This window comes from Pocillopora damicornis, chromosome 1 (genome assembly GCF_964200805.1).
Source record: "Pocillopora damicornis chromosome 1, jaPocDami1.2, whole genome shotgun sequence".
Lineage (NCBI taxonomy): Eukaryota > Metazoa > Cnidaria > Anthozoa > Scleractinia > Pocilloporidae > Pocillopora > Pocillopora damicornis.
Genome location: NC_142670.1, coordinates 14,358,883 through 14,374,717, shown reverse-complemented (window position 1 = coordinate 14,374,717; position 15,835 = coordinate 14,358,883). Strand labels below are relative to the sequence as shown.

The 15,835-nt window shown below is 36.0% G+C and overlaps 1 protein-coding gene and 1 long non-coding RNA gene across 2 annotated transcripts; one reads left to right on the top strand and one right to left on the bottom strand.

The window, feature by feature from the left end:
- Positions 1-1,958: 1,958 nt before the first annotated feature.
- LOC149052204 (uncharacterized) lies at positions 1,959-3,212 on the bottom strand. The gene is made up of 3 exons (XR_016182068.1): positions 3,086-3,212; positions 2,116-2,168; positions 1,959-2,019 (listed from the first exon to the last, which is right to left on the bottom strand). It is a non-coding gene; the product is annotated as an uncharacterized LOC149052204 (long non-coding RNA).
- A 7,317-nt stretch (positions 3,213-10,529) lies between these two features.
- Positions 10,530-13,113, top strand: LOC149052203 (uncharacterized). The gene is made up of 5 exons (XM_089199646.1): positions 10,530-10,664; positions 11,053-11,123; positions 11,635-11,738; positions 12,003-12,112; positions 12,653-13,113. The coding sequence occupies exons 3-5, from the start codon at positions 11,732-11,734 to the stop codon at positions 13,016-13,018; spliced, it is 483 nt and encodes a 160-aa protein (XP_089055772.1). The 5' UTR covers positions 10,530-10,664; positions 11,053-11,123; positions 11,635-11,731; the 3' UTR covers positions 13,019-13,113.
- The last annotated feature ends 2,722 nt before the right edge of the window (positions 13,114-15,835 follow it).

The following is a 15,835-nucleotide window of genomic DNA, read 5'->3' as shown; positions in this document are numbered from 1 at the left end:
TAGTCCTAGTTGCGAGAACATTTCAATCAGACTTCCTCTCTCTAAAAACGACAACATGTTGGCTTCCAGGAAAGTGTTTATCTGCACAAAAACATCTGAGAAAGTTCATTCATTCTCCTCCCAACTTAGTTTGATTTAGGAATGAATAGATACTATACAATAATATATGGTGGTATTTTTACCTTTCGCTGAGGCCACTCCAAAACATACAGCGCTTCTCTACTGTCAAGACCTGAAAATGGATTCTATCCTGTCAGAATAGATCAAAACAACGCATAGCAGCTAATTTTCATGTTACCTTTAGGTTTTTGAACTTTAGGATGACATTTTCTCGCAATTTCTTTGGCTTGGGGTCCACAGTTACGGCCATAATCCTGGAGTTGATATACCTATGAAGAAATTGTATTTGAAAATGATCAGAACCAAGGAAGCAACATTACATACTTTTGGTAGATTAAAGCGAATTTCCTATGAAGGTGGAATCGTCAGAGACAAGCAGGGAGTACTCGAACCTTAGTTAGGGCTTTTGGAAAGTTTCTAGGTTCAGGTTAGTTGAACTTAGATCTTATGTGTTTCCGTGTTATGTGTTTTTGGGGGTAAACGACATGGAATAATATGAAAATAACGTCACCTTTGGTTGTCCGTTTCACTCCTGATGGCTTGATCTGTCAGAAGTAGGTTATGCAGATCCTTGTACAAAAAGGCAACTACCAAGGATCCTTAAAGCCCCCCGAAGAATCAACAAAAAAAGTCATCAAGTAATAACAAGAAAAGCCATAAAATTTTTTTTTTCAATACAGAAATTTGGATTGGAGAAATCAAGGTAATAATGAAAGTTGTAAAGTTACCACAATAGTTAATACAAACCATTTTCCTCAAAATTTGAAGAAGCAATATCGATTCTCGCTTGCCATTGTTCTTTTTCAAAGTGGAAGCCACTTGCATTCTGGTGATAGGCTTTTTGAATGACCAAAACTGTCGGAAAAAATGAGAAAGGAAAGTACTTATGGTGAAATTTACCATAGCATATCTACGCGAACATGCGTTTTGCGGTATACACAAATATTCCATAATCTTATTGAATGAACGGGTATTGTTTGTATCTTATTTGCCCTTCAACAACTATTCGACGATTTCAACCATTTTACGAGGTTTTTTCAATGTAAAACTGATAAATAACCGAGTAGTACTGGAGGGACTAAATTGTGAAAGCTCGATTCGTTCCTCGAACCGTTTCGTTGGAGAACTATAGAGTTCATTGGGGAACTTTTACGAGTAGGGTTAAAAATCTTGCATTTATATGCATCGCAAACGACAGGCCAATTTTGAGCTCAGTGTATAGTATGAAGTAAGTGGAAAGTATTGGTAGGATTTGACAATTTCAGTTAGCAAAGTGTTACTCACCAATCTATTATTTAAGAAAAGTTTCAATAAACAGAGTGAGAAGAACGGTTTCACAATTTGAAGGATTCCGATTCTCACCCATTTTTGAGAGAACGATCCTTTCTGAAGATCTCATTCCACTCAGGTGTCGCTTTCCATAATTAAGAGCAAATTTCTCCACGGCCTGTGCCACTTTAAAGATGGATTTTTGTAGTGTTTTAACGTCTTCCATACCGTCTTTTGTGATGTTCTTGATTTTTATGGCAAAATCTTCAAACACAGTTACAGCTTCCTACATTTGCATAAAATATTTCCAGGTCATTAAGTAGCCAGTCTTATATATACAATTCATATTAAGAATGCGGAAAAAGTCCGGCAGGAGGCTCCAAATGGTGTCCAGGGTATTCATTGGCTAAAGAACTCTTTTAGGAGCCTGGATTATTTTTAAGCCTTGCCATTTTCACCTTATATGGTTTAATTAATGGTGGTTTATCCTTAAAGGTCAGATATTTACTTTTTATCGTTTAAAAACATATATAAAAATTAAAAAGCCTTCATGTTATGATAATTACATACTTGTATGGAAGACTTTCTGGTAATATTTAATCCGCAAAATTTTGAAACATACTTCTTTGCCTGCAACAAAAAATAATGTCTCTCACATTTGTAAATGGGGAAGATCCCGAAAAGCGACATGCATAAAAACGGTAAATGACTATTTGGAAAACATACCAGCTGCTGAACGGGCGATGGCAACGGCGATAGGGAGGTTGCAAGGGATGAATCTTTAAAGAAAAATACTAATCAAGACCGCATCATACAAAAAAATTGCCTCAGTATTACAATGTAAGGGCAAAAATGCGGACGGAAGGTGGAGTAACAAAATGGCCGCCATGAACGATGAAAACTCTTAAGTGCACTCGATTTTTTATTGGTTCTGCAGAACACTCTTATTGTTTCCTTTGCATTAATTTCGCGGTCTTTCGCACACCGGCTTGTTTAATCGATGATCAGATAGGCCTGTAAGATGTTTTCGAAAATACTGGTAAATTGAATAGTAGTACAATAATATATCCCTGAATTATTGGTTTAACATTTAATACTAGTTCACATTTTGCCCAGTTTTTGTCATTTCAACTTGCCCATACGGAGTTTGGAGAATGACACGCAAATCGCAAAATATCCGCGCGTATTTATTGTTAAACCACTGAATATGACGTATTCATTTCTTATTTTATCTTGAATTGTCTCTGATGAATTTATGGCTCCTTTTGGGATTTTTGGTTTAACCTTAACCGTCATGCTGGAAAAAGGTTTAATTCAGCGCTTTTATTTGAATAATTTGACGGATTTGTTAATTAAGGCATTACGTAGAGAGAAAATGATCGGGAGGCTCCTTGTCCAGGCCTTGAAATGTATGTCTTCCGAGATATCCTCATGAAAGCCAGCATCTATCTGATCTTCCGATGTAATAACTAATAAAAATTTCTTCGCGTGAATTAAAGTTTACAGTTTTAAAAGGGCGCTTCATGTTTTCGCACAAGCAAAAAGAAACGCATAACGCTAAGCGAAACTTGAATCGCGTGGGAGCTATGACAACCGCAGTGAAAAGTGAGTAAAAAATTGACTCTAGCCTTCTATTTTTCGTGTAACAACGGTTTTTTACTATCACAAATGCATTAAAGTGACCAACTCCTCTTACCAAACTGTTGCGTGCAAGGTGGTCCAGCGTGGACTTGGTCAGAGTCCTGCGAAGGGTTTTTTCCAGGAGCCGGATTTGCTGAAAAAATATGACAAATACAATACAGAAGAATTAATTTTTCCAAAAGGTAATCAAATTGTTCTGTTTTGAGGAGCACTATTATTCAAGTTAAGCACTGCTTTGTGCCTGCACCGGAAATAATCATTTTAAATGAATTTTTTATCATAATAAAATAATGTTTGCGTGCGGAATGGTATGTTGCTCGCACGATCACCGCAGAAGGGTATGTATTTTGTAGCAATGAGATTGCCGCTTTTTTGGTATGTATGTCACACCAACCAGATTGCCGCATTAGGATATGTATCTCGCACCAATTACATCGTAGCAATTTGATATCTTACACCAATCACAGCGTTTGGGAATTGTTTTTTCGTAAAGGATGTTATGGAATCTGGAGGCCGTGCGCAAAAAATGACATTAACCAGAAATTTTGGATTTATTGAATAAGTGCAGACTTCTATATCGGGATGTGAAAGGTTTACATTTAACTTGTTGTATCACTCTTAATTTCAAAGGCGTTTTAGCCGCTCCTTTTCTCACAACGCACACGTTACACAACTTACTTCCGTCACGCACTATGAAGACAACGCACAACCATTCCCAATAATTGAACTACCCTTACATCAATTAAATTCCAACTCAAGAAAATATATCTACGCCCTCTGGTGACATATGAGAACTGAGGTGGCCCTCGCTATAGAGCAGTCGTTGCTAAGTCGATCGAAATGTCCGCCATATTTGAATTAGATGGAGCATGGTCATTTTATTATGTTCACTGCACATTTTGCATTGTATTGAAATTAGCTCCTACAACTTTAAAGTTCAAACGATCGGATGTTTAAATAGAATACAATAAACAAAAAATTGATTTCCCTATTGGAAGAACAACTAAGTCTGCAAGTCTTTGGTATTGATTTTATAAAGTGATAATTGGCATATATCTTAACCGACATGAGTCACTAGCTCTTCCCAAAAGATAACGCACTTCACATCATTACGCGTTATTATCTAACAAAGCAACTGGACTGATAATTCTTTGCTATTGGTATTCACTGTCATTTTATTCAATCGACAGGATAAATGAACAGCATGAAAATAACTGATGACTGAAAGTTTCACAACTGTTTTTACTCGTAATAGTGATAGTAACAGAACCATCTGTCACTTCCCTCTGCTTACATGGTTCAACGTTAGACAAGTATTTAATAAAAACTTCACTGGGTTTGTTTCATTTATGCCAATTTTATTGTAAACTTGATCCTGATTGTCAGAGGGTTTATGTAAATTCTGTTGTAAGTATCACAAATTTTAGCAAAGAATGTTTTTATTACGCTGAAGCGCTTCTGGTACCTTTTTAGGGTACTCGAAATAACATAAAAAACAACAACAACAACGACAAAAAATCAACTCACCCTTGGAAATCTCACAAATATAGGCGAACTGGTTTACGGAAATTTTACCATTAACACTACCAAACATGCCCCGCTCGCCATTATTGTTCAGCTTGTACATGAAAGCCGCGTTGTGTTCACTACTTGGCTCCCCTATTTCCCATTTACGAATGGTCAGAGGTCCTCCATTCACCCAGGTCCAATTACCGGCCTTTTTTGCTAAACCAATACTCCATTTATTTTTATAGTTCGTAGTATTTCGCCTTTGAATCTCGTCATTAATGAAATTCCATTCCTCTTCGGTTTCAAAGGAAACTAGGTCCCCTCCTTGCCTTTGGCAGCTGTCTCTGCTCCACTGCCAGGACCATCCATCCACAGAAATTATGTACCAAGAGTTATTAAAAGTTACATTTTGGCATTCTACAAAATGGTAAAGATGACAACAAAAATACTAATTATCATAATGATGAAAAATAAACTCATAATTGTAGTAATAATGATAACATAAAATGATTACAATCACAATCTCAATAAAGGAGAAACATAAATGAGATGGAAACGTAACTTATTCTTTATTTGATTCCTATTTTTTTAATATGATGGTTGATCAGTGTCAGTTGATACAATACATTCTTTCTTCACTACGGCGTCCGCCATCTCTGACCTGCTTTTCTGACTTAGTTAACTTCACATTGGCTAAGATTATCTGTGAATTCATGTAATTTTGGTAGTTGAGTTTTTAAATATTAATTAGTTCCTCGTTGAGCTGACACCTAAATTCCCCCCCCCCCCCCCCCCTTCAACCTGAACAGACTTAAAAACGTAAAATTAAATGTGAATATAGGTTCTTATAAATGTGCAACTGGAGATACGCAGTAAACAGTATACAGTTGTTACGGGAAAGGTGCAAAAAGCAGCAATCTAAAGTGCACGAGGCAATCTGGAAATTATTATGTGGGTAACGGTTATCAGTATGCATATAAAAAGGTAAGGATTGCTCGCGGCAATCTGAAATATATTATGTGGGTAACGGTTATCAATGCAATATGCATATAAAAAATTAAGGATAAATTATTTAGGGCTAGCTCGATCTGTTTTTCGTTTTTCGTGCAGTTTAGAATTTAAAATCAGTCTTGTAAATAAAATCAGTTCATCAAACCTGTGATGCCTCGTTCCTAAAGTGACATTTTCTTAGCTTTCCCTGAACTCTGAGGTCAAGTCTAACCATGGCCTAAAAGCTACCCGCCATACCTTTCGGGGTTATCACTTGCACTTCCGACACGCTTTTTCCGACAACCTTTCTCGAAAGAACTGTATTTATTATTTGTTTTTCTCAGAGGGCGCAGTTAAGAATCCTGAAATCTTATTGACCTGTATTGAGTCGCAAGCTACATCCCTAGCTTTGTTGCCATGTTTCGTTTTGCCGGCTAAGCAGTATTTTTAAGCAAATCATTTCAAGACGAAATCACATGTTTCCGTATTTCTGAAACGTGGCGGAAACATGCAACTCCATGTTTCCGTTATGTTTACGTCTTACGGAAACGTGAAAATTAAAGTCTACGTGTTTCCGTCACGTTAACGGAACGGAAATGCCAAGTCACGTTTCAGTCATATTTAAGCCAGCACATTTCCGCCGTTGTTCGTTTCCGTCATGTTTCTGCAAACGGATTTGCAGTTTTTTGCTACATCTTACCAAAACACAAACGCGAGATGGTTCTTTGAACAACAAGGAATCTTAATGCGACGGCTGTGTTATTTAATCAGGTTCGGCCAAATGAGACAGTTGTGTGACTTAGGTCGGTTGGTGCCAATGAGACAATTGTGTCACACTGGACGAAAAAATGGATTTACTAGTGTTTGTCAAGGTGTGCAAATGTGGTGCAAATTTGGGGCTCTAAATTTGAACTGAATTTGCACCAGCTGTAAACTGAAGGTAAACTCAAGTATTTGTACCTGAAAAAACTGCCTGCAAATGTGATGTAAATACTACATTTGCTTAACATTTACCTTACATTTGCTTCCAAGGTAAACCTGGAGCTTTAACACATAGTTGTCAAGCATTTGCCTCCGGTGCAAAAGTGACATATTTACTATTAATGCAATTACAAGTAAACATTATGCAAAACAGTTTGTTTGCAGCATTTTTCAACCATATTTACTTGCAATAGAAATAAGTACCTTTGCACTTAATACACTCTAATTTGCTAATTGAGCAAAGCTGTTCATTTGCTGTAAATTTGCTCTGATGTCAAACAAACAAAAATAAAACCCCTACTGAGTGGCCATTTGCCAGTTCCCTAAGGGTGGCTGATTAACTGGGTTTGACTGTATTCAGAATAAAATTTTATATAGATGAAATTGGAAGTACATGAGATTGATCTATTTACCTTTGCTAGAAATCTGAGGGAAGTAACAATTCAGGCCACAGGCCTGTCAATCATCCACTTAGAGGCTGATGACAAGAGTCAGGCTGGCCTGCCCATATAATGTGATCTTAGAAAACAGTCAACTCAGCTCATGTAATCCACTCCTTATTAAAAAAAACTAATAGAACAAACAAAAGTGGCAGGCCTCTGCCTACCACAGATATAACATTTTATTGTCTTCATAAACACTGCAAACATATATTGCATGTGGAAATTATTATTATTTTAGCTGTTATCACACAAAACTGACAAATTATTTTGATTGGGCTGAACAAATTGTCTAAATCATGTTTTATATAGATCATGTCTTCAAAAATCAAGTCACAATAATTCCTAAGAAACTCTCATATACAATTAACTAAATAAATAACTTTACAAATCAAATACCTTGGTATATAATTAAAGAATGGGTAGAAGAAAGACTTCTGTCACTTGAAAGCACTGAGTTACAAGATGTGCCATTTGATGGCCCTTACAAATTTTCACCATTCAGATTCAGAAGCATACAGTTTCAACAGGATCACCTGAGAAAGAAATTTCTTGAAGAAAGTGATATAAGATCTAAATATTTATCATGCATGTCCTGATGTAACTGCAAAGTGTTTTCATCTGTGCTTTATAGGATAGCACCAAAATCTCAATTTATACTATAGATTTACTAAAAGTAAATGTAAATGCAATATCAAAACTGAGTGAACCAAGTTTTATCCAATTACCAATATCCGGATACCCAAGTAATAACTACTGACTCACTGAGTTTGGCCATTTGTTCACTGTTCTTATGTTAGACATGTATCTAGAATGTAGTATTGATATGAATATTGCAATCAACAATCCATCACTGAGGTGAAAAAAAAGCGTGTCAAAACAAGTTTTAGAAACTGTAGAGTGTTCTTTGCTTAAATGGTGGTTTCCTTACAACAAGGCAAATACTGGAGCATCTTGTGGTTTTCAGGAATATCATTTGTAAAATATTTAGTTGAGGTTTAGGCACTTATGCTTTAAATGTGTGGCAGAAATTTTCATAAAGCTCATTTGGTTTCTTTTTTGTTACTGTTCAGTGTAGCTTTCAAACATTTTTATCCGCTTTTCAATTTTTTTAGAACTTGTAGAAAGTAATTTAGAAAATATCAGAGAATGCCATCATAGTTATTGTTACAGTTAAAAATTTAAATGATAAAAATAATGTGGTGTGATAGCATGCATAAATACTCAATTTGCTTTCTTACATACAGCTTGGAGTAAATATTGGAAAAAAATTAATATATGCATAAGTGAATCATCCAAGAATTTTCAAACAAACAATACTCTACTGTTAATGTGCTTAACAGTGTAGCAGTCAAAGTTATGTATGACAGTTTTTATTACCAAATTGAAAAATGATATAAATAAAATATCTTAAAACGTTATTGGTAGCTATATGTCAGTACTCAAACCTACTTTAAAGATCAATGCTGTTTATATCAGAAGTTATAAGTCAAGTTATGTTTTTGTGGTCCAATTGAACAAAGACAAATAAACTATTTAAAAAGTAATTGAATGGTTAGTTCTAAAACCTAATATATAAATCTATACTATTTATAACAGTGGTTCTAAATATTCTGTTAACCCCAGTAAGCTGAAGTTGACACTCCCTTATAAGCAAAGTTAGATGTTTCAGCAGCAAACTTATTCGGTACTGAGAATTTGATCATGTTTGCTATACAGAGCGAAGTTGGTCCATGCTTTTTTGGTCAAGAGTTTGCTCACATTTACCATACCGAGCAAACTGGGTCAAACTTTTGATTTTGTCAACATTTTATTATCTGAGCAAACTTATTCAATACTAACAATTTGATCATATTTGCCATACGGAGCAAACTTGCTAAATACCAAGAATTTGCCAGCAATTACCTGCTTATGCAAACCTCATCAATTCTACGAGTTTGATCATGTTTGCTGATCCAAATAAACACTCCAAAATTACGCTTTTGAGCACATTTACAGCGTTTTGTGAGCTTGCTGGTAATCATCACTGGGTAAAATGCCAAATTTTAGTGTCATTTAAGTAAAATTAAACAACTATTAAACCCAAAGACAAATTTAAGCCATGTTTACTAAACTTAAACATGACTTAAAAATGTACCTTTGTTTAGGCGAGGTTTAAGCATTCTTAAATGCAAATTAAATCGACATTGAGATTTAAGCTATGTTTAAGTCATTTTAACCGTACTTAAATCTTTTGAAGGATTTAGGGTTACTTTAAACCACCTTAAATCTAACGTTAAACCTATTGGGGAGATTTAAGGTCTAGTTAAAGGAGCCTTAAATACAACATTAAATTTATCATAATATTTATGCCGTGTTTAAGGACCTTAAAAACACATCAAATCTTTTGGTGTACACCAAGTCTACTTTATTGACATAATCTCTCACCAGAACCAGAAACCATACCAGAGCAGCCTCCAGCAACCTTCAATGAATTAATCATAGATTAATATTAATATTATGTATTTAGTAAAGCCACAATATTTCACGCTACTGATTTTATTGCTTTTTCAATTCTTTGGGTAATGAAACTGTGTTTGTTGATTGTGAACAAGAGACTTGATTTCTTGTGTTGGAAACTGTTTCACTAAAGGAAGGTGGTTGCACAGGGAATTTGACTAACCTGAGCAAATAAGGTACATTTCTTCAAAACCATATAATTTTAGTATATACCAAACCAGTGGACAGTGTTTTTTGCATGCTCTGATTGGCTACTAAAACTCAGGATAGTACATGCATGTGCTATCCACTTCCCAGCTTAAGCTGAAGTGTGAAAAACTTTTTTTTGCAGTGTTCTGAGATATAAATTTATAATTCTTTTATCTCACTGATTGGGAAATACTTAACAGCTCAATAAATATCCACCACCACTAAGGGGAATAATATTTATTGTTAAATATATTAAAAACAACAACGACATGTGAATGTAGATTGATGTTAATAACTGGCTGGTAAAATAATGGCACGGCGTGGAATAGGGCAAACTGCCATGAGTTTTACATTGTCAAGAGTTAAATAAGCTCCAGCAAAAAGACTGTGTATCCTATAAACAGGCAAAAAGTAGCTTGATGCTCTAGGTTCAAAGTTATTTGCGTCCCATACACAAAGGGTATTAAAACTTCCCAAGCATTGGTTTTGCTGAACAAGGAAACCGGGGTTTCTGAGCATGAAGTAAACAGCTCTGAACTGCAAACGTCACCAGACATCTCTAACTGAACGTTGAAAAGCGCGCGTTTGTATCGAGGACGCGGTATGTCTCGTCCCCAGAGTGAGGCCGAGATCCTTATGCGCATGACAAATACCGTATGAACGCCAATCAAATGTCTAAAACTATAATCGCGGGATATTTGATCTTTCACTGTCGTTCGTTCACTCGGTCGAGTTTCGTTTCGTTGCGGGCACGTGTTTGGATTCTTCCTCGATAGGATGATGGCTGCAAACGATCCAGTTCAAGAGAGACAGCTTGTTCTTATGGAAAGAATGAGTAGAAGGATTGATTCGATTCTCGAAGGGCAAAAGAAACTAGAAGACTAGAAGATAGCAGTCCTTCGGCAAGAAAATGCAAAGCTGAAGAACCAACTTGCGAGTCTGGAAGGGCAGGCAAAGAAGAAAGGCAACAAACGTTCTAAAAGCTCTCGCAGAGAATCAAATGTTGTGATTCCAAATGACTTAAGGGTAAATATTCTTTAATTACTTTAAGGATATAAATTTTTTCAACTTTAGTACCGTTAAGTTGTGTTTGAGAGTTTCAGTTGCGGTGTATCAGAAGCATAAAACGTGTCTTCAAAGACACCGCCATTCCGCCATCACGCGTGTTCTGTGTTAACTTAAAGCACAATATGTGTAGATGTTGGTTCTAGTGCTTATCACAAAGTTGGAACATCCTTGTGCTGAATTCTTGTGCCTATTTTGCAAGCATTTAGCAAAAATACTGTTTACCCAGTTTAAAATTCCACTGTGTACTGTTTACCCAAAAACCCTGCTGACCCTGATTAAAGAAATAAACAAGTTTGTGGTTTGAATTGACTTTTGACATATGATGTTCTTCCATATTATCTTCCAGAAACGGTTTCGGTTCATCTACAAAAAGATGGTAGAAAAAAAAGTGACACAAGGTTTCATCATTGATGAGGAGTATGTTATTTTTTTACCATACATAAGATGATGTATTTAAATAGCAAGGCACTAAGAGAGATGGCATGCAAGATATTAGAATTAAAACTTTACCACCAAGAACTAAATATCTCTCTGACCAGCTTCTTCTAAGGGACTGTTAGTTATCTGTTTTGAGGCCAGTGTTTAGAGTCTGGGGCCAGTGTAAAATATTCAAATTGGGAGTAGGAGGTGGTAAACTTTTAGAATCTGTTATTTCAACTATTATGTTGCTGATAGATTAATACATGCAAATTTTTGTTTTGAGAAATCTTTTCCCTCCAGGAACCAGAAATCCTAATGTCAGTTTGAAGGTGTAAAAAGCATGTAGCTTCTGCACTGTACCAGCAGTGATTAGAAAATTGTCCCTCTTGTATAACTGCTTTACTTGAATTATTATTTCCTTTTTTTGGCTGAATAATAATAATAATATTATTATAACTGCCTCTGGCTATTGTTTAAAACAAAAATAACATTCTCATTTTTATTACAGTCCACAGTCAGAGAGAAACTAGAGTATTTTTACAAAAGTGAAAGAAGTACTGAAAAAAGAGCATGGAGGAGAAAGCTGCCTATGGACTGACTTACAAATGGAAGGTATTACATTACAGGAATCAAGTTTTAATGTTGTGTGCAAGTTAGAACAAGAAACATTTACCTTGTGCAAAATCAAACAAATTTTCTGAAATATGTTGGACAGAAAACTTAAAAACTAAGAGGGAAAACACAATATTACCATCATTAATTCTTTTAATTAATATATATCCATAAGCTGATGTTACATATACACATAGACTTGTCATTGTATTGTAATTTTAGGATATCATGCAGCGATAATAATTATTGTTTTTAACTCAACAGCTCAGTTTTATCGGTACTTCAAAACAACTAAAGAAAGAGAGCAGAGGATAAGAAAAGGGAAAAATGAAGAGCATAAAGAAAAGTGCAAAAGGAGCAGGCGTTTGCTAAATGTAAGGACTAGCTAAGTTGTCTTGCTTTTGCCATGCTAAACCTATATTCAAGAATAAATTTTCAAGATAGTGTGGCTGAAGCATGGCTTCTGAATCAAACGTTTCAATTCAGTTTGACAACAAGTGTTGTTTAATACTGTGGCAAATTTGCGCATGGCATTGTACCACAATACAATGTGGGATAATATACAGCAACAAAAAATGAAACAATGCCATGCACAAATTTGTCATACACTGTAAGTAGGACTGGTATGTTTACAACTGGTGTACAAATACACATTAATTAGGAAAGTCAACCTTGCTGGTAGTTAACCAAATAACATGGGTTTGCTTTAATTTAGTACTGTTTTGTAGCATGAATTTTTTTCTGGGAGTTCTATTTTTTGCTGATTGTTATTTTCATATTTTATGTCTTTTGTGGGATATCATTTTGAGTTAGAAAAGTATTTCTATTTGACAATAAATTATATGTTTCATAGATATAATTTGGTCTGGTTATTAACTAAATAATGACTAAATTGTTGCTTTTTGTTCCATTAGAAACTGGAAAGGCGTCAGTCATCCTATGAGATGCTACAAGCTTCTATGACACCAAAAGAAAAACAGTATTATAGTGAAATCCTTTACATTGATTATATGAGCAGCAAAGAATCAGATTATGAGGAGCAAGAAGATTTCATTACTGGTGAAAAAGAAAAGAAACTGGCAAGATATGTAACCAAGAAGCTATCATGGGAAAGAACAAGCTTGACAAATGCAAAAGCCAGGCTAGACAGAACCTACAAAAATAATTTGACCCCCCATGCCAGGGCAATGGCTAAGCCAAGGAGTGTTGGTGGCATGTCGGAGAGGCCTGCGCCTGCTGGCCCACTTTGGGCTGTCAGGCAGATAAACAAAGAGTCGTGATTGAAAAAATACTTAACACTTTTTTTACTTTTTATTCATTTATTTATCATGTATTTAATGGCAAACTGAAGTAATTGTTTTGTTAGAACAAATTATTGTCATCTAGATCACAGGGATAGTTTCTTCCAAGTATTGTTAAATTTATTGACTTATGATGGGGAAAATTTGTTCCTGTCAAGCATAAATAAGCTAGGTATGTGTGACATTTTAACCCTTTAACTCCCAAGATCTGATTGGTAACTATCCTCTCTAGCTGCTACATATTTCCCTGTAACTTAGTTATGAGAATCTGGTGTGATATCAAGACAAAGACCTATACCTGATAAGTTTGAGAATTCTCATTATCTCTTTGCTGGATAAGTTCAAGATATTTTAGGGAGAAGTTACTTGTTAATCACTCCTCCAAAGCTAGAAAGTTTCCGCAAGGGTAAGATAAATTTGAATTAACACGTTTCCGAGACGTAAGCTGTAGCGGAAACATGAAACAGACCTCAGTTTCCGGAACGGTTTCTTGTGTTTCCGCAGGTTCCATCACCCATTCAGTAGCCCGGAATACGTCAACGGAAACATGGAAAAGACATGTTTCCGCAACGTTTTCTTGTGTTTCCGCAAATGTAAACCCGAAATTACGATTGCGGAAACATTTGTTTCCTCTAGCTGAAACTTGACGGAAACATGCACAAAAAGTGGTCCGGTTCCGTTGTATACGCAGCAACGGAAACGCGAGAAAACGTCACGAAACCGGTAACGGAAACACAGGTTATCCGTCGTGTTTCCGGAACGGTTTAACATGTTTCTGCCACGTTTCCGTTTACGGATTCTTGCAATTTCGTCCTGTGAGAGATGAAGGCGGTAAGTTTCTAAAAAACTGTGGTGCTGCGTCGGTGGGAGAATATAACAGGTAATTTAGTGTTAACAACTGGGATGAAAACACAAATTGGCCACCGTTAAAAGTTTGAAGCCTTTAAACTCTTTACGGTGGCCAATTTACGATTTAAACTTAGTTGTTAAAACTAAATAACCATTTCAAATGGGTTGAAGTCTTAACCTAAACCTTTATTAGAAGTAACTCAGAAAGTTAAATTGCGAGGCATTTGTTTACAATTGAGTTCATTGATGAAAATTTTGTTCGTTTTATATGTGAATTCTCAAAAGTTGTCCCTTGAAAACCAGTGAGCGAAGTCTTCTCTACTTCAAATACGCTTTCGATAAGTCTTTGCAGTTCCGTTCAAATTAGACATTCCTACGTTAATTTCACAACAGACAACGAAGGAATTAAACGAGAAAAAGCTGCATGAAAACTCCTCCTCTCGATGAAAGACAAGAGTTACACAAAATCCCACGACTTCAAAACATAGACTTGAATTTACTTACAATTACTTTTCACTTAAGTTTGTTTACCAAACCAGCACCGTTGTAGTTGTTGTTGCTGTCGTTGTTGTTGATTTTTTCAAAGCGTGCATGTGTTTTTTTCTTGCGCGCTTTCTAACTGACAGGTGTCAGATTGTGACAGATATTTGTACAAAAAATGTTCGAAACTCTGTTTGGAAGTCTGTTAAATCACCTTTTTCATTACACAGACAAAAATATTTCGGTGAAGCCATTCTTTAATTTGCATTATCTCAGTCTGTTCCACTTACTCGGTTAAAAAAATTTTCAGTTCATGGAGGAGCTTGCTGTGCGTAAATAAGATGACGTGAGCTTTTTTTTTATTTTGCTTGGCTTCAGAATTTCAGTCCTGTTAAGCTGCAGTGCGGTTTCCTTCTCTTAGAAATACGGAAGAAACCAGCGATGAACTGCCCAATTTTTAAATCGGCATTAACCTTTTAGGTCCCGATCCACTGGGAATTTATTCATGAGTTCATTTGGCTTTGATTTTCTCCATTTTCCCCGTAAACTTTGCGCATTTCATTCACGCTTATCGGTTGACCGGATCAAACGTTCTCGCTAAAACCAAAGTATAAAACGTGTCGTGTTTTTGATCAGCCAATAGGGACGTTTGTTTACTTTTTTGTGCGTTGTGAGAATTTTGCACTCTATCACAGTAAAAGGCTTCTTCGCGCAGATCCTTGTTGTCGCTCTGTTATAAAAGAATTTGCTCATGCTTTTAGGTGTGCGTATATCGAATTTTGGATGTACTTGGGAAGTTTGGAGAGCACTCAAAAAGCCAGAGTTGCTCTCGGCTGTGCCTCGAGCTACTCTTCCGCATTTTTCGTGCTCTCCTAATTTCCTGCGTGCATCCATAACTAAATATACGCACGCTAAGCATGAACAAATTCTTAACTTAACGGTTGGAATGTGATCTTACCTCCGGGCGTCTCGCAAATATAGGCATTTCTACTAAGTGTAGAGATACTATTAAAGAGGCCTCCATTCTTAGATATCTCCGCCCTTTGGTCGTCACCACCTGGCTCAGAATCTCGCCATTTCGAAATATTCAGTTGTTTTCCACTCAGCCAAGCCCAAACCCCGCCTTTGTTCTTTAAACCAATGTGCCACGCTCTAGCATTCCAAGTACCACGCTTTTGAATCTCACGATTGATAAACTTCCATTCTTCTTCAGTTTCTATGGAGACTAAATAACCTTTCTGGTAGGAGCAAGTAAGCTTGTTGTTATCCCAATCTCTTCCGCTTTTCGAAAAAAAGTAAGAGGAGTTTTTGAAACAGGTTGCTTGGCACTCTGTGAGAAAAAATAAAGGAATAAATACATAAATAAATGAAAAAAACCTATACTGATAATAACAATAATGCTAATACGAATTTAGAAGCGATCCTCGATCCTCTATGAACGGTTATATACGGGAATTGAATCCATGA